Here is a 24,848-nt window from a genome sequence, read left to right on the forward strand (position 1 = left end):
AAAACTCCAAGGAGTTCTTCCATATAGTGAATGTCGAAAATAACAAAGGCAACGCTCCTACTGGTTCCTCTCCTTTGTTATCAAATGGTTGTAGCTAATTAATAAAGGAGGTATTGAATGTCATCGAAAATAAATAAAAAGGCAGCGCTCGTGCCGGTTCCTAAAATAGATAAATGTAATTTCATCACTAGTTGGAGGTAGTTTATGACAAAAAAGAAGAAGAAAAAGAAAGCAGGTTGGATGGATTTGGCGGTTAAATCAACAACATAAAACTCCTCCCGCCCCAATCCCATCCCCATCCTTATCCTCTCTTGCTCTACCTGTCGCCATGGCCACGGCCACGGGCATGGCCACCGCCGTCGCCATGGCTCCCTTCCTCTCCCCCGCCGCCGCCGCCGCTCACTCGCACATCCCCTCCGCCCTCGCCACTCCCCGTCCTCCGCCCACCCGCCGCTCCCGCACACGCACACGCCTTCTCCTCGTGTCTGCTCCGGCGGCCCACTCCGGCTCCGAGGGGGCGCCGTCCGCGCTCTCCTCCACCGCCTCCTCCCCCTCCGGCAACGGAAACAAGGGGGCCGGCGCGCTGACCTTCCAGCAGGCCATCCAGCGGCTCCAGGAGTACTGGGCCTCCGTCGGCTGCGCCGTCATGCAGTGCAGCAACACCGAGGTGCCGCCCACTTCCCCTTCTCTTCTTTCTCTTCGCCAGCCACATAGCTTCACCAGAACCAGCAGCATCAATGGCTGATAGATATAAAGATTCTGAATTTGCCCAATCAATCGAGCAGGTCGGCGCCGGGACGATGAACCCCCTCACGTTCCTCCGGGTGCTGGGCCCCGAGCCGTGGAACGTCGCGTGAGTACCCTGCATCCACCCTTCTCCCCATCTTATCCATCCAAGTTCGATGCACATCTGCAAATGCAGCGCAATTCAGACAACCGAGTTACTACTGAATACTACTACAGTAGATGCTTGCAGTTCAGACAATGCATTTGCCCCCATTTCTGACTTGTTAACATGACGCTCTCTGTTGAATTGAAGCTATGTGGAGCCGAGCGTGCGGCCCGACGACAGCCGCTACGGCGACAACCCCAACAGGCTCCAGCGCCACACCCAGTTCCAGGTTGGTTCACAACATTGCCCTGTTTCAAACCAGTTACTGACTGCTGACCATGCCTTTTGACCAACAACAATAGGTGATTCTGAAGCCCGATCCGGGGAACTCGCAGGACCTCTTCCTGCACAGCCTTTCAGCATTGGGTATCATTACTTCTGAATCACACATGGCTTCAGCTCTATCCAGAGAATTAACTTTTTTTATTTTCTCAACAAAGGAACTCAGTGGTTACTTATAAGTGGTGTTTTTTTTAATCTCAGGCATCAATGTTCGCGAACACGACATCCGTTTCGTCGAGGACAACTGGGAGAGCCCTGTAAATTTCTCCTCCTCCCCCTTTTTCGGTTCTCTTCATTACTGTTTACACATCTCCTGCTTCAATCAAATTCCAATAGAACGTTATATATGCAGCAAGCATACCCACTTTGCCATATTAACCATTTGTTGCAATCAAGTGTTCTCCAGTGTGTTGTTTTACTGATTGGCGTTTCTTACCATTGTTGGCAGGTTCTTGGAGCTTGGGGGCTGGGCTGGGAGGTTTGGATGGATGGCATGGAAATCACGCAATTCACATATTTTCAGCAGGTAAAGCAAATTAAATCTGCACAAATTATGTCCTTCTCTTTAAGGTTGCTGCATATATCCTGCTTGAAGTGCCTAAATACCTTCTAATCTTGGATTTTTATTTATCTTCATAAAATCTCATCACTGTAGTCTGGAAGCCTTCCTCTGTTGCCAGTTTCTGTCGAAATAACATATGGACTTGAACGTATCCTCATGTCACTTCAGGTAAGTCCACTAGTGTGGTTGTATATATTACTCCGTATGAGTTATATGTATAGAGCGTTTAGTATGGTTCTCACAAGCACCTCCTTTTTGTGTATGCTCACATAAAAATTCTATTTCTTTTGACATCATAGAAAATCTAGTAGACCAATCAAATGTCTCTTTTAAGATATTTTCCACCTTACTCTGCTAGGTCATTGAAAGAGCTGACCTTACTTTGCTTTAGATATTCTGACAGGGAGTAGATCATTTCAAAAAGATACAATACACCGAAGGAATCACGTATGGGGAACTATTCCTTGAGAATGAGTAGGTTTCTTCTCCACACTTTGGAACTATACATCCTCTGCTTCATTATTCCTTTTCTCATTTTTTTCATTCTTATCCATCATTCTTGTTGTTCCTGTTGAATTAGATGAATTGACAAGTGTCATTGTTCCAGTCTATTAGACTGTGCTTAGCTCTCAGGACCTCATTTTTCTGATGTCCTTGTGCAGGAAAGAGATGAGTGCATATTATTTAGAGCATGCAAATGTTGATCACATTCAAAAGCACTTTGATGATTTTGAAGAAGAGGCCCGCTCTTTACTATCACTTGGGCTGCCAATTCCTGCGTATGTTTGACTGATATATTCTTCCTCTGCTTCTGCACTTTCTGTGAACTGTTAAGAATTGATAAGGTTGTCTTTGATTTGCAATGGATTAGGTATGACCAGGTTCTGAAGGCCTCTCATGCTTTTAATATTCTAGATTCCAGAGGCTTTGTTGGTGTAACTGAGCGTGCAAGATATTTTGGTCGCATGCGGAGGTATTTCCTTGTTTTCTTTCTCTGTGTTTTCTCATCATCGATCCTGGAATTTTTTTATCACTACAATAAAATTTACTTATTACCTAACGAACCTCATTGATATGCGCTTGTCTCGAGTTAGCTGCATCCATATTATAATTTTCTTGTTCTAGTGTTTTACCATTCTTTATTCTTGGCTGGTGTTTATCCAGTAATTTCCCTTTCTTAGCTTTTGCATTTAAATCAAAATATAATTCTAATGCTGATTCTTTTTGCGCAGTCTTGCTCGTCAATGTTCTCAGCTTTGGTTGAAAACACGAGAGGAAATTGGTTATCCACTGGGCACTTACCAAGAGGCTAATCTTGTATACCCCCATGTCTCTGAAAAGCTCAGCAGAAAGGTATTTAGTCTACATTTGCTATGTATCGCCGAATGTGTTATTTTTAAACATATAATGTTGTGAACGTACATGTCACAACATCCAACAGACACACCTTCTGACCTTGGACTTTGGTTTCTGTTATTTAGGAAGTGCTGGGGCAGGCACAGACGTTTGTTCTTGAAATAGGAACAGAAGAGTTGCCGCCCCATGATGTGGTAGAAGCAACTGAACAAGTAAGTTATAATTTCAACATGGTTTTGCAGCCTACTGTAAACAACACAGTGATACTTGCTGAACATTTAAGTTATGATTCTGTCCTTTTGATCTTCCCCAGCTTGAGAAATCTCTAGTTCAAATACTAGGGAAGCGTAGACTGAGCCATGGGAAGGTGCACACCTATGGGACACCACGGAGATTAGCGGTATCACTACCATCTTCACTCTTTTTTTTATCTTACAGCTAATTTCTCAACCAGTCAGTGGATTATTCTTAAATCATCATGTTTGACCCAGGGGCACAGTTTGAACTTTTTTTATGCTCTGAGACAAAAATAAGCTTTGATGGAATCTGATATCTAGTGCAAAGTGCATGATGGAGAAACATGAAATCAGTCAGTAGGGTTATCTGTCCTTTGGTAGCAACAGAACAGTGGACAGAGTTAGGAATATATCTGTTTTTTAGTTGTTGTATGGAAATTGATAGACAATTGATATGCATCAAGAAGGTATCTCCCAGCTAAGGCATATCTCGATAGACATATTATACATAATATGTTTGTTTTGTGCAGCTATACAAGTTTCAGCTTTGATTTGCAGGTTGTTGTTGAAAATCTATGTCTGAAGCAAATGGAAGAAGAGGTTGAGTTACGTGGTCCACCAGTTGCAAAGGCATTTGACCAAGAGGGAAAACCCACTAAGGTTAGCTATCCTCTTATTGCTTATTCTTTGAGTTCTCTGGTTACCTGTGCTGTTTTGAATTTTTCTCCATTGTATTTAGGCTGATAACGGAACAAATGTTTTGGAAGCCTTTTTCGCTGTTATAACTCAGTCCTGAGGGATTTTATGATTTTTTTCTCTGTTCCTTTTCAGGCTGCTGAGGGGTTTTGTCGAAAGAATAATGTTCCTGTAGATTCCTTGTATAAAAAAATTGATGGTATGCAACTCATGCCTTTGCCTTCAAAATGTTGGTTGCTCTCTTCTAGCTCTATATTTTGTCTTTCTGTATTTTTGATAGGTGTGGCATATTAGCTTTGCGTGTAGCTTATTGGCGAGTGATCTCCAGCATCCTTCTCTTTTTCTTGTTTTTGCTTGCTGTTTAAACCACCATGTAGGTTCCCATATAGCAACAAATCTACCTTAGAGTTGATGATCTGAAGGCCTCTTGCTGTTTCTCGTTTTGGGTAGCACACAATGTTAGGTCCAATTCTCAATTGCTTCTTCTGCATAAACTAATTTGTCCGAAACAACTGGAGTACTACTGTGATTAGATTAATCCAAATCATCTGCATAAATTGTACCCGTTGTAACTATGCTGCTTGTCCACTTAATGAGAAGATGTGCAAACATGCTTGTTTGCACGTTCTCTAATAAAAAGCATGTTAACTCCGATTTACTGTATGGCTACGTTGAGACTCCACTGGACTGTATGTTTGTATCGGGTTCCTGTTCCATGAAGAGGTCTGAAGTTTGTTGAGCTTATTTGCTTTTCAGGTAAAACAGAGTATATATATGCCCGTGTCAAAGAGTCTGCACGCTATGCTGACGAGGTTAGTTTTTATCCTGTATATTTTTGACAGATAATTATATCAGGAAAATGCAATAAGTAGGACTTTTGGTTGTTGATAAAAAGCATATGATTCTTTGACATTTCAATCATCAACGGCATTTGCAAGAGAATTTAAAATTTGTTCCCTGGTTCTGTGGGCTTAGAGGAATGAGCTTTTGGGTGGTGGGAATGAGAATGATAACTTGTCTGTATTTCTGCTCAAGAAATCAATTGAGCCTGATTATGTTAACTTGTTTAGCAACTCTTGGCAAATCACTCGGCATTATTTATGATAGGTCAAGGAGCCAAACTTCACAACTCACCGTAAACTTGATGCTATGTCTTGTGCTTCCGCATTAGTATTTTGTAGGACGAGAAACTATAATTGGCTATTAATGATTGGTAATAATTTAAATCTCGCACTCAGCACCCTGCACGGTGCGCCATTCATCATCTAGCACACTTGAATGTATATCGTAGTTCTTGGCTTCTATTCTCTGGCCCTGTTCAACAATTGTAGCATGCGAATTGCAGGTCCTATCTGAAGATTTACCTACTATTATATCTGGTATTTCATTCCCCAAGTCGATGCGCTGGAACTCAAATGTACGTGTAGATCACATTACAATTTTATTTTTTTTGCATTCTATTTAAGTTTCTATTCTGTAACAGTTTGGGGGTCATTACACTTGCAGATTGTGTTTAGTCGCCCTGTACGCTGGATCATGGCACTTCATGGAGATCTTGTTGTGCCATTTTCTTTTGCTGGCATCTCAAGGTAATATCTTAGTGTGTGATACACTTGATTTATATTTTTGTAGGGTGATGATATGCATAAACAATTAAATGAAATAAAACTCCTATGCCTTTTTTTGTGTGTTTTTCCGTACAAAATCTTAAAACCACCATGATTTGCTATTGGGACAGTGGGAGCCAGTCATGTGGCCTTCGTAACTCCTCTTTGGCGAATTTTAAGGTACAGATTGGGCTATCATGTGTATAAGTTTATTTTGTACTCCAGTTCTGACTTCTATTTTGACATAAATATTGCTGTGTAAACTGTTAAGTTACCCACATTGTATTGCCAAGATCGATATTGAAAGGCTGTAGTTCCATTTCCCTTTTCAGGGTAATAATATGTGTCCTGGCTCTTGTTACAGACAAAAACCATGTTAATTAAAGTAAAATCTAATCGGTTAATGTTCTTGACAGAATCTCCCTCTTTGCTGAGAAAAAAAAAGTGCTACTCCAATGAACTAACAGCTGTATCCTCTTTGGAGTATCTTATTTTCTGTAGAGAGATTTCACTCTTTGTTGTGTGACAGGCTAACAGCTAAGCTTGCTGTCTTCATATGTTCAGGTGGAAACTGCAGAATCATATTTGCACACTGTAGAAAAAGCTGGGATCGTGATTGATGTGCAGGTTAGATAAGCAAATATAAGGCTTTCATATGCAGTGCGGGATCTCATGTTCTTTTTGTAGATCATTGAACACATGCCCTTTTGGTAGGTTTCATAGCAGAATGTTATAATTTTTTGCGCAGTCTGTTTCACTTGAGAATATTGCTGTCTGGGGCTAACTTGTTTAGCCTACAGAAAACAGGGAAACACATGCGATTGGCCATTCATACGTTTAGTTAATTAGTATTCCAGGTCTCATTGTGCCTCAATTTTTATATAACACTCACTCCATTGCAGGAGCGTAGAGCAAAAATCTTGGATGACTCTAGTACACTAGCTAGAGGAGTCGATGGGGATTTCATTGCACCTGATAGCTTGCTGCAGGAGGTAGATTTTTTATTTTATTTTGCATACTTTTATGGTTTGAAGCTGGAAATTATCCTGAAATATTTGAAACCACAACTCAGGTTGTTAATCTTGTGGAGGCGCCTGTGCCCATTCTTGGTCGATATGATGATTCCTTCCTAGAACTTCCGAAAGATGTGTTAACAACGGTATGCTCAGATTTGGACGGCGATGCCTATAAACTACACTACATTTTGTTGGTTCTGTTGATGCAGTCACCAAATGAAAAGGCCAATGACATGTTTTGTGCTTTAAGAATTACTCAACTGAAAGGAATTATCTCATAATATGCATGTTTTCTAATGAAAATTACAACTGCAGGTTATGCAGAAACACCAGAGGTATTTTCCTGTAACCTCCAAGTCTACAGGCGATCTGCTACCATATTTTATTACTGTGAGATGATTTCTGCACTTCTATATACTTTACAGTTGGTTAGTGATTAGTCTTTGTTCTAATTCAGCATTTGCTGTTAGGTTGCTAATGGTTCTATTAGTGAAGAAGTGGTCCGTAAAGGCAATGAAGCTGTACTCAGGTTATGCAAAGGCCCAATGAAGATTTTCTGAATCATTATTTTACTGTGCAAATATTCATTTTAGAGCCAAAGTTTTGGCCTCTGCCTTTTTTGTTTGCAAAGAGAACTTTAGACAAATATACATTCTGAATTGGCATACAAATACAGGGCAAGGTATGAGGATGCTAAGTTCTTTTATAAGATGGATACACAAAAGAATTTGTCTGAATTCCGAGGCCAGCTGAAGAGCATTCTCTTTCATGTGAGTTGCGCTGAATTTTCCTTGGATTCTTGTGTTCTGCTTATTCTTATTTTATCTGCACCACATTGAATAGGAAAAACTTGGTACAATGCTCGACAAAATGGCGCGTGTTGAAAATGTTGTCGCAGAGTTGACCCTTGTTCTCGGGATAAACGAGGGGGTGATCCCAGTTATCAAAGATGCAGCTGCATTGGCTATGTCAGATCTTTCCACTTCAATTGTTACAGAATTTACTTCACTCGCTGGAATTATGGCACGCCATTATGCTTTAAGGGATGGTCTTCCAGAAGAGGTACATTTGTTGCCAACTCTTAATAGGGAAAGTTAAGCCGGTCCTCAACTTGGGCTGAGTAAATTTTCATGTCAAAGATTGCAGAAGCACTGTTTGAGATAACACTTCCAAGGTTCTCTGGCGATGTTTTCCCAAAAACAGATGCTGGTATAGTCCTTGCGGTTGCTGATAGGTACTTCCTACACTTATATTGCCATCGTTAAACAGATGCTAAACTGGAAATACAATAAAATGTTGCTATATTCGCCTAGAAATGGTTTTAAATAGCGGGCTTAGCGACTTTGGTCCAAACACATGAACAAACATTCAAATAGCGCGCTATAGCATCGCTATAGCGTTTAGAAGAGGTCCGCCGCTAAGAGGCATAGCCCACTATTTAGAACTATGATATTCGGAGAACCTTGCTTCTGCTAATGATTTTTTTTTTCACAGATTGGACAGCCTAGTGGGTCTGTTCGGAGCTGGATGTCAGCCAAGTTCTTCGAACGATCCATTTGGACTGAGAAGGATCTCTTATGGATTGGTAAGGGGAGCTGAAACTGCAAATATCATTAAATATATGATATTTTTTATACAGGTCCAAGTATTAGTTGATAATATATTTTATACAGGTTCAAATATTGGTTGAGAATAAGAAGAACTTTGACCTCACGAAGGCCTTGACCTTGGTGGCACAGGTGCAGCCTATAAGAATAGACAATGACGTTATAAATGAGGTCAGTATATATTTTAGATCATCACTGTGTTACTAGTACATGGTTTTTGACAACTCTGATCAAATTTATTCTTAGGTAGTGCAATTTGTAACACGGAGACTCGAACAACTTTTGGTATGTATCTCCTTGACCTGTAATGACAATAGAGTTATTACTTATTACGCATAAGGCTGCTGTTCTCCAAGATTCTTGTATTCTACCCTCTTGGGATGCACTGAGAAAAGAAATATAAGATACCCCCTCCGTTCCATAATTCTTGTTGTGATTTTAGTTCAGATGGAGTACATAGACTATATGTGAGTAGATTTCATGTCCTTTTGAAATGACTCATTGGTTCCTCATTTTTCATCAGGTGGATGAGGGAATTAACTATGAAATAGTTCGGTCGGTGCTTATGGAGCGTGCGAACTGCCAATATCTGGCATCACAAACGGCAGCTGAAGTAAGAAATTATAGTGTTCAAGTTTTATGTGCTTAGCACCTCTGCTGAAATTTATGGAAGCATCCTGGGTTTGTGGTGATGGTCTTGCTATGTGGAAACTTGCAGATGGAAGCATTTTCAAGAACTGAAGATTTCCCAAAAATTGTTGAGGCGTATTCCAGGCCAGTTCGAATTATACGTGGGAAGCAAATCGAGTCTGCTTGGGAGGTACTGGCTGTTTTTACGTAGACACGTGCCGTCACAATTGAGTAACAATCTCAGAGCGCAGCTTGAATTAGGAACTAACCTTGCCGTTGTACCATCTATGGACGACCTGCCTCACCAAGTCACCATGAATGCAATATGCAGGTTGACGCAAGCGTATTTGAGAAGGACGAAGAAAAAGCCTTGTGGAGCGCCTATTTGGAGGCTGTCGACAAGATCCATCCTGGTAACAGAAGACTATTCATTTCTCAAAGCAACATGTATCAGGTCCACAGTTCATACAGCTCACCTCTGCGCTATTCTGTTCACCGCTCTTGCAGGTGTTGACGTCAAAACCTTCGTCGAGGCCTCCCTGCTTCTGATACAGCCTCTGGAAGATTTCTTCAACAATGTTTTTGTCATGGCGGTAAGAGTAGAAACTCTTTGTTTTCCAGACCTATTGCGATTAATTTCATTTTACCGTTTGACAGTGTGTAGATGCACATGTGACTTTGCTGATTAACCTTTGTTTGTATCTCGTGATGGCGCCCGTTGGACAGGAAGATGAGAAGATCCGCAACAACCGGCTGGCACTGCTGCAAAAGGTTGCGAGTTTGACGAAGGGGATAGCCGACCTCTCGGTTTTACCAGGGTTTTAGTTAGCCTTGGAGCGAGCTGAGAGCGTGCGCCCCATTTTTGAGCTGGTGTCATTAAGCTGGAGCCATTTTTTGTACTTTTGTTACTGGTCATTCATCTGGTGGAAAATTACTGGGAGAAGAATGAGAATGTAACTACAAGGGATCGTCTTTGATTGGAGGATATCAGTTATGAGGTTTAACTACAAGACGAACCAATAGACAAAATGGGGTGTTGTTTATGCTATAGTTGTTAAATGCATTTTCTTCTTCTGTGTTGTGTTGCTGATATTATCTGGGGTCGTCTTTGATTGGAGGATGGTGACCCAGAGAAAATTTATTTGGCATTCATTTAGATCTTACAAATTTCAAGCAGATCGGGCGGGCGCTCCTTGATGTTGAGATTTGTTGGTCGATGTATAACTTTGTTTGAAGAAGATCGAAACATTTGCAGCTAGCCTTCCTTCCTTTTGCCTGTTGGTTCCTGGTCACTTTGGTTAATCTTGTAGCAAAAAATATCAGTTTGCTTTTGCCGGGTTGTTGTTGTACTATAATCCGGGTCAGTAGCGTACGTAGTTGTTTTAGTAAGGGCCTTCACATTACAATGGAAGAAGAGAAATCCCAAGGGCACCTATGTACCTATGTTTGTACTCCTATGTATTAAATCAAAATGTTGTTGAATTCTTCCGGCAACAATGTCTGTGATGTGACTTGCTTTTACCCGTGTATGATATGGTTGCTAATGTCAGACGGAACATGAATATTGCAAGTGCAGTAAAAGAAGGAAAAACATGTTTAGCCTTTCCTTATTTTCGGTTGAAGGTTGATCAAACGACTCTCAAGAAATAAACAATTTCATCTAAAAGAATAAACAATTTGAAAGAAAAATCATGATTTCACACTCCTAGAGCAAATTAATCTATACCAAACTACGAGTAAATACATTTCAGAACAGCTGACTGAATATCGTCGGGTCCAAATTGCTTTTTATTCAGAGTTTGAAAAATCTTGAACAAAAAGAGAGGGCAAGCTAGAGACTGAATTCGATGTTTGAAAAGTAACTGAGAGTTCTGTTTTACTGTACGGATAAAGTTGGTTGATGCAGATGAAGATCATCAGAACACCGTACAAAGTGTCAAAACATTATTGGAACACAAATTGCAATTGGAAATAACAGCTAGTGACTGAAACTCGGATGTTTCTGCAGGCACTTTCTGTGGAACTCATTCATGTCTTCTCTTTTTGTATCATCAACGGAGCTCTTCCAGGAAATTCAGACTGAGAATGAGGCACAGCCAGCACTGCATGGAGATAGGAACAGAAACTCCGTGTCATTGAAATCATGGAGCAAACTGGATAAAGAAAAAATTATACAAAGCGAGTACAAAGGTAAGTAACTTACTCATATTGAATCGACCGACTCAGCAACCCATCACGGCGCACAGAATCCGGTCGCCCCCGTATGGCCGTGTGGCAACCAAATTCCACAGAGGTGGTTGCCCATCCGGGGTCCATGAATGAAGCTCAACCACCTTTTCATCACTAGAATTGTTTGGACGCCCAATAACAATCAGCCGGTCACCACACGCTCGGAAACCCATGTCCCAGCCTTCTTTTGTAGACAGTACAGGCAATTTTCCAAGAGTGATCCACTTGTTGTCCAGCTTATCATACTGCTTCAATTCATCCTCTCTGTAATCAGTGGCATAAAGCTCATTGTTCACAACTGCAAGGAGCAGAGGAGCTCCCTCGTCTGTCTCGTTGAGCCCGAGACATGTTGTCGATGACCCTCCATGACCGCCGGTTCAGGTCATACTCCTCACCGCATGTCAATAACTCAAATCTACTGCGAAGACCACCGATCACATAGAACTTGCCATCCATGAATGCGCCAGAGCACTTCCACCTGGCCCTATTCATGCTGGGAAGGGGTGTCCAAGTATGTGTCTTTGAGTCATACATCTCTGCAGAGCTATAAGCGCCTCCCGCGACATACGCCTTCTCACCGACACTTGCTGACCCAAACGAGACCCGTGGTGTGTTCATCGCATCAGCCAGCCATGTCCATGAATTGGTAAGGATGCTATATCTCAAGGCAATCCTTTCGCGTTCCCCAAACACCAGCAGGTCGGTTCCTACAGCGAGCGAGTCCCAGGCGTAGCTTTCAGCCGGTGGCATCTTGGGCACTTGGATCCAGCGCCCAGTGGACGGGTCATAAGCCTCCCACTCCGGAGGATTATTACCGCAAGCGAGGTAGAGCCAGTGCTCCGCCACCCCATTCTTGCGACGCAGGCGGTAGATGTCGCCGTTGCGAACCACGGAATTGAGGTCGCGGTTCAGAGAGGCGATGGCGCCATATTCCCACCTGGAGAGGCGGTGGAGGCAATAGATGAAGAGGTCACGACCTATCACACCAATGGTATTGCTCCACGAGACCACATCCTGCTGCTCTCCACCCTCCTCTACACCTGAAAAATGTCAACAGTTCATTGTTTTGCTAATTCGTAAAATTTCTACGAGTAATTTATTAGAACTCGTGTTCACTAACTAGAAAGCATACCTGGAGGATGCAGGCGCGAACAAGACTCCGGTGACCTCCATGATATCCTGATTACAACAACCATTTAGACCATGTAGAGTCAAATCAGGTTAAATTGAATAACTGAAGAGTTACTACCTTTTATCATCATCTGGTTGTTGTTTCTGTACTGTGCTTTCCTCACAATAGGAACCAGAGTCAACTAATTGCACGCTGATTACAGGATTGCCCCGATGATTAATAACTACGCCAATCCTCGAGACATACTGCAGATCAACAGCTGCACCTCCAAATTTTGCAGAGACTTCTCTAAGGCCTGTCATATGGTCGATGCTGATTAATGCAGTACCATGCCGATATTGTTTCCACTGGTCAGACTTTGAAAAAAGTTCCAAGTCGTTGGTCCACCAGTGGGGGGATGGCGTCGAAAACGAGCCTGAGCTTCCAGAGATTAGGCATTGCGTCCGCCTCAAATTTTAGCCAAGCTATTCCACTCATGAACCTAAGCTTCAAGTACTTGAGAGCGGTGAATCCAGCAGCCGTGCCAAAGATTATCTTAATACCAGGTGACTTCTCCACATACAACGACAGAGCAGAGAGGGCAGGCAACCTTCTAAGAATATCAACTTCATTTACTGACAGTCCATGCATTGCAATCTTCAGAATGCATAGGTTGCTAAGTAGTTTCTTCCACAAATGCATTCTGCAAAATATGACGGGGCTGTGCGATGAGACCTCAAATCTCTGGAGATGGTGGGGTTCTTTATTCAAAATCCACTGAACTCTTGCTTTTGAAGCGTCACAATAGCTAACCGAGGATTTGTGAGCCACCAGTTTTACAGTTTTCAGGCTGTCATGTTCATACATTAAATAATCCAGAGCATACATGCTTCTCTCCAGATCGTCTGAATCTGAAGAAGGCGGTGTAGAAATGCAAAGATCCTGCAGGTGGTTCGGCTTGCAAAGGCTTAGATCTTCATCGACAGACCAATCCAGCAGATTTGTGTCAGGAGGAAGACTGAGGTGCAACAAGCGTGTCAGATATATTATGTCCCATGGAACATAAGTGCCTCTTGGTGTCGCCATAACATCCAGTGTTTCCAAACACTGCAGCCCTCTCATACGGTTTGGAAGTTTTACGCAGACATCACAAACAATCTTCAGATATCGCAGATGGAAAAGTTCTGATACTCTAGAGAGGTCTATGGACAGGTCTTGGTCGCCATTATGATGGCCAGATAGATGAAGGTTCAGAACACGAACAAGCTTGAACTCTCCAATACAAGGCATGCACTCTGATAATCCAAAAACTCCAAGTGACCGTACTTGTGACTTTCTGATGTTTGCTGGTATCTTGGCATATTTTGTATCACCAAGTTGGAGAGATAGTCGACGGACCTTATGAGAAAGTGTCAAATTCTTTTGATTGTAATCTACTACCACAGTGAAATTCTCTTCAGCAGACTTTTGCACAATAAGATCATGCACCACGGCGTGAACTGTGCAGGATACCACCTCATTGTTGAAGTTGATAGACACAGGTTGGATGAATCTTCTATCAACAAGTTGATCAAAATACATTCCAGCAACTTGTTCCATATTTTGCCCTTCACTTGCAGCAAGAAACCCTTCAGCCACCCATTGCCTGACCAGGTCATGTTTGAAGATTATGGAGCCCTCTGAATACATGCCAAGTTGGAGCAAGCATGTCTTGAGGTAATGAGGAAGCCTGTGGTAGCTGAGGTTCAGTACTTGTCTCGTTCTTTCTGAAGTTGAATTTGATGACAAACAAGACACTAACGAATCATGTATGTGTGTCAATAAATCCACTGATATAGAAGGCTGGTTTGCTAAAAGACTAGCAATGCTGACGGTTGCTAGCGGTAAACCACCACATATTTCTACAATTTGGCTTGAAACTTGTTTCAATTCTTCAGGACAGTTACTTTCAGAACCAAAAAGCCTGTCAAAGAATAGCTTCCTTGAGTGATCATCATCCAAAGGATTCATCTCAAAAACTTGTTCTGGGTCATCGCTGCAACATGCTAATGCAACATATTCAATCTGTGTAGTTGTTATTATTCTGCTGCCTTGACTACCCTTGGGAAAAAGCTGATTAATAACATCCCATGCTGATGTATCCCACAAATCATCAACAACAACTAGATACCTGCATGTCAAGAATGCACGCATGTCACATTTATGTGTCAGGCTAACAGTAACAACCTGAAGTTATGTATCAACCAGAAGTTAACTTGAAGAGTTAAACTAATGGCCATTGAATCGACAGGCTTACTGAAGCTTTTCTAGCTTACTGAATCGAGGTTTTCTAGAATACCGTAAAGCTAGTCTGAAAAACATCCTTTCAGAAACTTACTTATTTTTGTGAAAAACGTAAAGAGCAACCTGTAGGGAAATAATATAATATACAGTGATTCCTGATATAGTACTACTAGTACATACTGATGTGTACAACCTGTAGACAATTCCTGATACACTGATGCATACAACTAGTACATACTATTTGGATGTGGAAAATAAAGTACCTTTTGCCATGTAGACAATTGCCGATATTTTCAGCAGTAATGCGAAGTTCATCAGAAGCGTCTTGGCTTGCTTGGGGCTGCTTCCGCTGTAATTGTGATAGCATGTCGTGGAAAAGCCTCTTCATATCAGGCTTTTTGGACACCCGGACGAAAGCCCGGCAATGGAATTTCCTCCCAATTTTATTGTACAACACTTTGGCAAGCATTGTTTTACCAAGACATCCAAATCCATGAATAGACACCACCTTGAGCTGCTGATCCGCGTTGTTAGCCAGAGAGTTAATAAACTTGCTCATCCGACCATCAATTACTAGGCCGGAACAAGTTTTCTCACAAGGCAGTGGCGGCATTGGCATTATAGGTCCAATGGCTGAAAATCTACGTGCCGCCGAGGTGCTACAAGAATGGAGCTGGTACCTCTCGTACCGTCGGATCGCCTCCCGGGCATAGATCCTGAATTCTGATACCTTTTCAACCATCTGCTGGTACAACTTGAGCTTCCTGGGAGCACGAATGACATCAACACGAATGATTTTGGAGATAACATGTCCTGACACATCAGGAGCTGCATATTCAATCTGTTTCTGCCATTTGAGCCTCTTGGAATCTTAACATGAGTCATCTTGTGGTCAGATTTGTAGCCAAGAGACTCAGGGGGCACAAAGTTGTCAATACAATCTAGGATGTCATAAGATAACTCATGTGCCTCTTTCATCCAGCACTTGGCCGCCAGGGGAGGGTCCTCCACCTGTAACAGATCTTCAAGGTATGCGGCTATTTCTTCAAGATCATCTTTGAGGAGCTGACACCTATCATTGACCCCCTTGGTCAGCTTGCATCCATGCGGACCTAGCATCATGTCAAGCTTCTTAAGAAGGGGTCTCATGGCGCCCAGGGAAACACTGAAAATCGCATCCATCTCTCTGCCTCTACCTCCCATTGAAACATCTGAAAAGATACATAGATGAGAAAGAACGATTTAATTTATACAATGGGTGTTGGATGTAATACATAACTACTAGTAAGTGTCACACTCGCATATATTTCTGTTCACATAACTGACATTCAGAAAAGCCAAAATATATTGATTTTGTACTTTGTACTTCACTCATTATATCCACCAACACATTTAAATTGCGGAGGAAAAAAAATTGCGTATAGACATTTTCTTGGACTTTATTGACTCAAAATGAAGCATACCAGATACAAGCAAAATGAGCACAAACCCGTTGTCTACATGAGTAGGATACACACAATCAACACTAACACACACAAAAATCACACATTCAAAGAGAAAGTTCATAAAAGACCAAGGCTCTGCCTAGTTTATTCAACCAGTAGTGGTCATGTTTTATTTTTAGTTCTAGTTTTGTCTGGTACTCGATGACTTGAACTTGTTTTCAAATTTAATAAAATTATTTGGGTGCATCTTGTGATGCAGAGGTGAGGGTACTACCGTCCCCAGTGTATGAAGTTCTCCCCACTTTGCTATCTTTTCAGAACCTCATCTCCTACCACTTTAACCTAAATATACCAAAAAGGCTTTGCCTCACTTTATATATAAAGCAACGATCCACAAGCACCACGATACAAACTCACGCCACCATCGCATACAACACACACACCCAAGGGAAGATACAAAGGCGCCGAGCACCGCCACCCCACCCCAACGACTACCAAACCACTACATATGCGCGAGGACGAACCGCTTGGAGCCAACGGAGAGCTCTAATCCTACTAGGAGAGGTGAGACCGAAAACGGCGGAGTAAGGACTCCAAGATGGTGCCTCCTAGAAGGGAACGACCACTGACAGACACCACCATCTGATCCCAAGGATCCAGTTTTTACCCGGAGCAACTCGAAGGAGTAAGGACACCGTGACAGAGCCTCAATGAAGGATACGGTGTCCACGGACGCCGCCGCCGTCGGCAAATAAATGATTGGGTAAGTGATATACCCGGGCACGCTCACCCCTCCGACGCATTCTAGCTCTGCCAACCACCAACGACCACCAACCCACGTGGCCATGGCCGCTCGCCTACATCCGAGGCGCAAGTTTCGCCTGTGAGCGCCATGACTCTTGTCGCCCGTGCTGCCGCCCTGCATCGAGACACCCCCAAGACCGACCAAAGTGGTCGGCTTTGGGCAAAAGGATGCACCCGACCGAAGAGACCGCGTCAGCCCACACACGCCCGAGGAGGGGGAGGAGGGGCAGCGATCGCATTCGGGCCGGCACACCTCTATGCCAGCGACGGGTGGCCCGAGCTCGTCAACACATCTCATCCCTCCAGCCGCATCCCCACCGGACACCTCCTGTGTCGCCCCGCCTCGACGGCGAATGCAACACCACGTGAGGCCACCAACACACATCCGCCCACCGGCAAGGAGAGATCCCAAGGACCGCCGCTAATCGCGAAGGAAGCTCATCGATGAGCCCATCTGCGCTGCCTGCCGTCGTCTAGCCGCTGTAGCTCCTGGATCCCGGCAGACCCGCCCATCGGCCAGCCGCACTGCGTTGCACCACCACCCGCCATGGCCATGGCAGGGGCAGAGGCTTGCAGCCCGCGGTGCCCTCGACCCGTGCTGCCAGGCCCAGATCTGGCCTCGACCCTACCATCCATGAAGACCAAGGCGCCCCCGCCATCGCCGTCGACCAGCCCCGGCGGAACGTCGTGCTGCCGTGCCCGGCGCCCAGTGCCCCCCCCCCCCCCCAACCCCTCCCGGCGTCGGCGCTGGCCGGCCTTCGCCCAGTCATGCCCCCTAGCGGTGGCGAGGGAGGAGAGGAGGGAGGAGGGGTGCCCCGCCAGCGGCTAGAGTTATCCTCTCGTGCGCCCATGGGGGGCATTGCGGGAGGAAGAGGAGGGGGTCTATACTAGTCTAACAGAAACATACTAACACTTAAAACAGGCAATGGGCCAAATTTTATAATCACTCTACCCGCGAGTTCTTCTCCACACACGGCATTGCTCTACGCATGTCGTGCCTCTACACTAGCCGACACTGTCCAGCCTTCTAACCCACACCACCATGCCATTTTCCTTCTCGGTCAAAGCACTAAACACCTCCACCTTCATACTTAACAGACGTCCATGCCGTTCTCGCCACAACCTCACTCCATTCTACCTACTCTACGGTGCTCACCTAGACCACACGAACATGCGCGTTTAAGGGTGTCTATGCCATCCTAACACCACCGCCACCACTGCTCACAAACTCGCTCCTCGCTCAATGCCGTGCGTGTTTCTCTTTCTCGGCTACTCCCCGGACCACAAGGATACCTTTGCTACAACCGATCGACCGGCAGAGTTATCATCTCACGTAATGTATTCTTCGACGAAAGTTCCTTCCCCTACCACACCTCACCAGGCCCTCGACGCCGTCAAACAACCCATAGTACCTCACTAGCGCCCATGGCCGCGGCCAACTCCACCGTGCCATCGATGCCCCTATGGCAGTCATCACCAGCACCACCCCCTGCCGATCACCCACTCCATCTCCCCCTCGATGCACACCTCCGATTAACGAAACCCCATCGCCACCTACGTCACCTCCCCCTCCTGCCAAACCCACACAACCCCGAGCTCGTCTTGCACCCACGCAACACATGGTCACCCGCGGTATCAACGGCATCTTCCAGCCAAATCCCAAGTACATGCTCCAGGCTCATGTAATCACAATCTCCCCCATTTCCAAATCTGTGCGCACAGCATTGCGCGATCCGTTTTGGCTAATAGCTATGCAGGAGGAGTACCGGGTGTTGATTGCGAACAAAAACCTAGAAGTTGGTGCCACGCCCACCTGGAGTCAACATTATCACTTGGAAGTGGTTGTTCCGGCACAAGCTCAAGGCTGATGGATTCCTGGAACGGTACAAAGCCAGGTGGGTGGTGCACGGCTTCTCGTAGTGACCGAGTGTGGACTTCGACAAAACCATCAGTCCCGTCATCAAGTCTGCTACCGTTCATACCATGCTCGCCATTACCGCATCGCTAGACTGGCCCGGCCATCAAATAGACATGAACAATGCCTTTCTCCACGGGCAGCTAGCCAGGCGCGTCTACTGTCAACAACCAGTCGGCTTAATCGACCATGACCACCCCGACTACGTCTGCCTCCTCGACAAGTCGACGTACGGCCTCAAGCAGGCTCCGCATGCCTGGTTTGATAGGTCCGCCGTGTTCCTACCCACGATCGGCTTTGCGGCGACACGCTCCGACCCGTCGCTATTCGTGTACTACCACGATGGCGGCCTGACGTACCTCCTCAAGTACGTCGACGACATCGTGCTCACCGCCTCGTCGAGCTGTCTCCTCCAACACATCCAGCAGCGCCTCTTCGCCGAGTTCTCGATGAACAACCTTGGTCCTCTACATTACTTCCTCGGCATCAGCGTCACGCGCAGCAGCTCTGGCTTCTTCGTGTCGCAGCGCAAATACTCGGAGGAGCTCCTGGACCGTGCCAACATGACCACATGCAAGACCTCGCCGACGCCCTTGCGCACACGCGCCAAGCTATCTGCATCCGATGCCTCACCCGTTGCGGATTGTTCGGAGTACAGAAGCTTGGTCGTGGCGCTCCAATATCTCACCATGACTCGCCCGGATCTCACCTACGCCATCCGGCAAGCGTGCCTCCATATGCATGACCCGCAGGAGTAGGCTGGCAATGGGGATTACCTAGGCGGGTATTGGACTCCCATGCCCGTCCCCGTGACAGTCTTACCATGCCCATCCCCATCCCCATACCCATCTGTGGGGATAAAAATATCCCCATCCCCATCCCCGTCGGTTTTTTATACCCGTGGGGAAACCCATACACGCAATCAGCAACAACCTTAGATAGCATTTCAGTAGAAAAAATAGCATTTCAGCACAATAAATAGTCTGTTGTGTCTAGGTTAGGGTTTTTTCGGGCTTTTTGGCCAAAGGGGTGGGATGGGTGAACATTTCGGTGGGTAAGGGCGGGAATTACATGGGGTCTACTAATTTTTGAGCTTGCATGTAAGGCCTTCACGGGTAAGGCGGGTAACGGGCATGGGTAATGCTACCCCATCCCCATCCCCGTCGTCCACGCTGGGTAAGGTATTTGACCCACAAGATTCCCCGTGGGTATTAAAGTTGGCACATCTTCGTCCCCTAATAGAGTAATTACCCATGAGGACACGGGTAACGGTTAACCATTGCCAGCTTGACGCAGGACCAGCACTTGGCGCTCGTCAAGCGTATACTGCGGTACCTGCGAGGGACGACAACACACATCCTTCATCTTCATCGCTCGCAAGCACTCGACCTCGTCACCTATTTGGACGCCGACTGGGCCAGCTGCCCCGACACGCGCCGTTCCACCTCCGGCTACACCGTCTTCCTCGGCAACGCCCTGATCTCTTGGTCCTCGAAGCGCCAAGCCATGGTGTCCATATCGAGTGCGGAGGACGGTTACCGTGTTGTCGCCAACGTCGTCGCCGAGTGTTGCTGGCTCTGGCAGCTTTTGGGCGAGCTGCGTGTCTACGTCCCCAAGCCCACGGTCGTGAACTGTGACTACATCTCTAGTGTCAACATGGGGGGGCAACCGTGTCCATCACCGACACACCAAGCACATTGAACTTGACATACATTTTGTTCAGGAGAAGGTGTCGCTTGGTGAGCTCCGTGTCCTACACGTCCCGGCGATGCAAGAGTTTGCTGACGTGATGATGAAGGGGTTACCTACAGCTGCATTTGAAGAATTTCGGTCCAGCTTGTGCATCCGGTGGCCAGAAGCTCAAACGGCGGTGGGGTCTCAACGGATTTCTGCTGGTTCACCCAGCCCACTCTGTATACGGCCTAGTCTCCCCCATCTCTGCGCACTAGGCGCAGGATTGCAGAACGGCTGTACTCTCAAACTATATATATGCAGAGCTAATGCATCGGCATGCACTACGGTGCATTGCATTCTTCTTTCCCCCGATCACAAAATCTTACTACCTTTCTACTTTCTTCTCTGTTATTTGGACTGTCGTTACAGAAGGAAATTTCGTGCCTAAGCCGAGCCTACCCATCCTGCCATCCAATGACGCTTGTTGTGCACTTACGGCGATCACCGCGTCATGCCATCCCATGACCAGATCACTAGCAGAAGAAATCAGCTCGACCAAGTCATGTACAAACAAGTTACATGATTTTACAAAGAGGGTTAATTTGATTGGTCAATAGGTGAGAGGAAGGTGGCCCACCCCCTGAAAATCAGGGGAGGGGTCAAGTTTGTGGTTGGTTAGGAGATGAAAAGAGCCTATAAAAACATGTATTTGTTTGTAGGTCTAGCATTTTTGTGCGCAAAGTTCCACCAGGCACATGTCCTGGCCGTTCAGTCTTGGGGTTTTTCTTTTCTTTTTGTAGGAGCTATATAGAAGTAGAGGGATAGGAATTAGGAAGGAGAGAAAGGAAGTGTCACCTTGGGTTGGATAAAAAAGGACAACCCTCTCCTCCTTCTCCTCCTTCTCCTCAATAATGCCACTTACAGGATCCACCATCTTGTTGTTGCGGGACTCGCTGCAGTCTTCGCATGGCTCGGAGCCGACCCTCTTACAGGCTTGGCAGACGAAGGCGGTGCTCGGCCTTGGGGCGCCGTCGAGGAGAGGCCGCAGCCCGCCGGCCTGGTGGAGCTGCCTGACCTGGTCAGGGCCGCCGACGAGCCGGCCGCCCACGAGGAGCTGCGGGAGGGAGAAGGGGCAGCCCCGAGCCGCAAGCAACGACTTGAGCTTGCAGCGGTGAGCATTGCTCGTGGACACGCTACGCACGTCCACGGCCACGCCGTAGCCGCGCAGCAGGGCGCGCAAGGCGTAGCTTTCGGCAGAGGTGCGCACTCTGCGGCGCGACGCTGAAGCTGACGCCGTGTAGAGAACCACCTCCGGCTGCAGCTTCTCCTTGCCATGTGGCCGGGACGACGAGCTGCCGCCAGGGTCATACATGTCCGGTGGCCTCCTCACCGAAAAGAGAGAGTGTGGCTAGTAGCGTTGTGGCGAGAGGAAAGCGGAAGCAGATGGAGACGGGGACAAGTGATGCCTCCTCATGTCATGTGGATCGACTTTGCATTGAACGAAACATACACTTTTACCGTCGTATGGACGGACTCATATGTTTTTCACACCACACTAAACAGCAGTTTCACAAATTATCGTGCTCCACAGCAACCTGCCGGCCACTAGCGAGGGCTCACGACATCTCCAATGGTAACCCGCAAATTTACCCCGCATCTCCATTTACGAATAGAGAGACCAGTTCATGGACATGGACATGGAAAGCCGTCATCCAACTATAACCGTATATGTTTCAATCCACATTTTAACAAATTGGACGAAGTTCATATGAACACGATGAATTTCATTAAAATTCATAGATACTTTATATAAAATGGTCGGTATTTCAACCGTTTAACTAAAAACTAAACCCTATACCGGACGACCATCTCGTACGCGTGGCCGCCCTGCTATGCCACATCGCCTCATCTTCCGTGCCGTCGTCCCTCCAGCGTCGGTACATCGCCGGAGGGCCGCGGCATCCTTGTTCGGCGGCTGCCTTCCGCTCACGGAGGAGCCTCTCCGCCTCCTGCTGCACTGTGCGGAGGGCCGCCGCGGCCACTGCCGACGTGGCCTTCGGAGCCCTGGTGGTGACCTACTTAAAACAGATGGTGAATCAAGTGTAGAGCTAGATGACACACACCCCCTCGTCTTAGAAGGTATGATCTTGGTTCTAGTATCTTTCAGATTCTTCGTAGTGTAAAATCTCAAGTGAACTCAATAAATTGAGCTATGCTACTCGGCAACGGCGTCACAGAAAAGTCTTGATAACCCACAAGTATAGAGGATCGTGACACTCTTCGAGGTTAGTATTTCACCCAAATTTATTAATTCGACACGAGGGGAGCCAAAGAATATTTATGAGTCTTACCGATTAAGTTGTCAATTCAACCGCACATGGGAAATTATATTTCTGCAACAAAGTGTTTAGTAGCACAGTATTTTGATAGTTTTGATAATAGTAGTAACAGTAGCAACAGTAACAAGAATGTAATAGTAGCAGTAGTACTAACTTAGCAAAAATCAATATGAGAAAAGTGTAGGCTTTGGATCAGCGATGGATATTTGTGTTGGATGACATTCATCATATAACAGTAACAATCTAGATCAATACAAAATAGCTCTAATTCATCAATGTAATGTAGGCATATATTCTGTATATAGTCATTCGTGTTTATAATAAGAACTTGCATGACATCTTTTGTCCTACCCTCCCATGACAGCGGGGTCCATAAGGAAATCTAAGGGATATTAAGGTCTCATTTTAATAGAGAACCGGAACAAAGCATTAACACATGGTAAATACATGAACTCCTCATACTACGGTGGTCATCGGAAAAAATCTCAATTATTGTCACATTGGGGTATGCAGATCATAATATGTAATAGGTGCATACAACTTGCAGCATAGGATGAAGAGCTCAAATATATTCATGAAAACATAGAGGGTTCAGATCCAAAATCATGGCACTCGGGCCCTAGTGACAAGCATTAAGCATAGTAAAATCATAGCAACATCATTCTCAGAACATAGTGGATACTGGAGATCAAGCCCTAACAAATTGACTCGATTACATGAGAAATCTCATCCAATCTATCACCGTCTAGCAAGCCTACAAAGAAATTACTCACTCCCGGTGGTGAGCATTATGTAATTATTGATGGAGGATGGTTGATGATTGCAACAGCGTCGGACCCCCTTTATAGAGCCCCGAGCGGACTCCAGATCAACCCTCGCGATGCAGAATAGGAGGTGGCGGTGGCACCGTATCGTAAAACGCGATGAAACTTTCCTCTTATTTTTTTCTTCACGAAACGGTATTTATGGAGTTGCAATTACGGCAACCGGAGGCTCGTGGGACTCAAAACTCATAGGGCGCGCCTTGGGAGGTAGGCACACCCCCTGAGCTTGTGGCTCCTGGGTGGCCCCCTCCAGTAGTTCTTCTCACTAATATTTCATACATTTTGAAAATATTGTCCGTAAATTTTCAGCTCAATCCAAAAAGTTTTATTTCTGCACAAAAGTAACATCATGACAATTCTGCTGAAAACAGTGCCAGTCCGGATTAGTTCCATTCAAATCATGCAAAATAAGAGCAAAAATGTGTGAAAAAGTAGATACGTTTGAGACGTATCAACTCCCCAAGCTTACCTCATTGTTTTGCTTGCCCTCAAGCAATTCACTTGATAAACATAAAATGATAAAGAATTTTTTTTGACTATGTGAAGGAAAGAGTTATGAAAAAGTAAAGGAAGTAGACTCGCAAACAAAAATCTAGCTATATACGTACTTGTAAACAAATGCAATAAATATGAACAAAGAGAAAGCAAGAAGGTAGAAAACAAATACCAATTCAGTAGCCAACCTTATAGAGAACCCTATAGCATGAGTGAATGGACTGCTATCTTTTGATAACATGGCAGTTTTACATAGCCTGCCGGCTATATCATTAACCTTGCTCTTAAGTTGCCATGCAAATAATGAGTGAAATGCGTCTTTAGTCCGTTAACTCAACTGGTTGCACATTTTTGGCCAAGGAATGACCATATTTAGACCATGAGCTCGTTTATTTGGTCAAATACGGCCAAAATCGATTCAGAATAGAAAACCATCCAAGTGGCTGCCACGTTGGCGTACCTTAGACTGCTCGCAACCTAATTAATATTTATGTTCTTTTTTGCAAGAATGCAAACTTTTTTGGGTGAAAAACGCACTCCAATGGATCCCCTTTCATTAATTACAAACTATGGCTCTCAAATAAAATAAAAAAGGCTGCAACTAATGGGTTTGAGAACCCACGACCACCTAATAACAGGCCAGCACACAAGAGCTACCCAGTACAGCAAGTCACTTTTTGTGATCAAAAAGAGAAATGCTGAATTTTATACTTTTGCAATGACAACTACTCATATCCAAATAATATTTCTCCAACCAAATTTCCATTAAGAGAAAAAATTGAGCACCCAATTTTTTTGAATTTAAACGAGAGAAACTAGTCTAACAATACATGAACGTAACTTAA

General features: G+C 45.1%; 1 protein-coding gene and 1 pseudogene across 1 annotated transcript; one reads left to right on the forward strand and one right to left on the reverse strand.

The window, feature by feature from the left end:
* The first annotated feature begins 243 nt into the window (after positions 1–243).
* On the forward strand, positions 244–10,156 carry LOC109748132 (glycine--tRNA ligase, chloroplastic/mitochondrial 2). The gene is made up of 35 exons (XM_020307179.4): positions 244–667; positions 786–853; positions 1,040–1,121; positions 1,195–1,258; positions 1,376–1,431; positions 1,623–1,700; positions 1,830–1,904; positions 2,140–2,210; positions 2,399–2,515; positions 2,608–2,709; positions 2,969–3,089; positions 3,218–3,304; positions 3,406–3,492; positions 3,887–3,988; positions 4,160–4,223; positions 4,781–4,836; positions 5,370–5,441; positions 5,531–5,613; positions 5,763–5,811; positions 6,196–6,258; positions 6,534–6,623; positions 6,704–6,790; positions 6,963–7,037; positions 7,118–7,176; positions 7,324–7,417; positions 7,491–7,709; positions 7,787–7,881; positions 8,142–8,232; positions 8,321–8,425; positions 8,501–8,539; positions 8,778–8,867; positions 8,973–9,074; positions 9,216–9,297; positions 9,392–9,477; positions 9,611–10,156. The coding sequence occupies exons 1-35, from the start codon at positions 329–331 to the stop codon at positions 9,707–9,709; spliced, it is 3,249 nt and encodes a 1,082-aa protein (XP_020162768.1). The 5' UTR covers positions 244–328; the 3' UTR covers positions 9,710–10,156.
* Positions 10,157–10,732: 576 nt separating this feature from the next.
* LOC109748141 (disease resistance protein RGA5-like) lies at positions 10,733–21,839 on the reverse strand (annotated as a pseudogene).
* Between the last annotated feature and the right edge of the window lie 3,009 nt (positions 21,840–24,848).

The sequence above is a fragment of the Aegilops tauschii genome, chromosome 7, assembly GCF_002575655.3.
Source record: "Aegilops tauschii subsp. strangulata cultivar AL8/78 chromosome 7, Aet v6.0, whole genome shotgun sequence".
In the NCBI taxonomy this organism is placed as follows: domain Eukaryota; kingdom Viridiplantae; phylum Streptophyta; class Magnoliopsida; order Poales; family Poaceae; genus Aegilops; species Aegilops tauschii.

Coding starts and splice junctions, on each gene's coding strand:
- LOC109748132 (XM_020307179.4), top strand. CDS start 329: ATGGCCACGGCCACGGGCATGGCCACCGCCGTCGCCATGGCTCCCTTC. Junction 668..785: donor TGCAGTGCAGCAACACCGAG/GTGCCGCCCACT, acceptor TCAATCGAGCAG/GTCGGCGCCGGGACGATGAA. Junction 4,224..4,780: donor CTTGTATAAAAAAATTGATG/GTATGCAACTCA, acceptor TTTGCTTTTCAG/GTAAAACAGAGTATATATAT.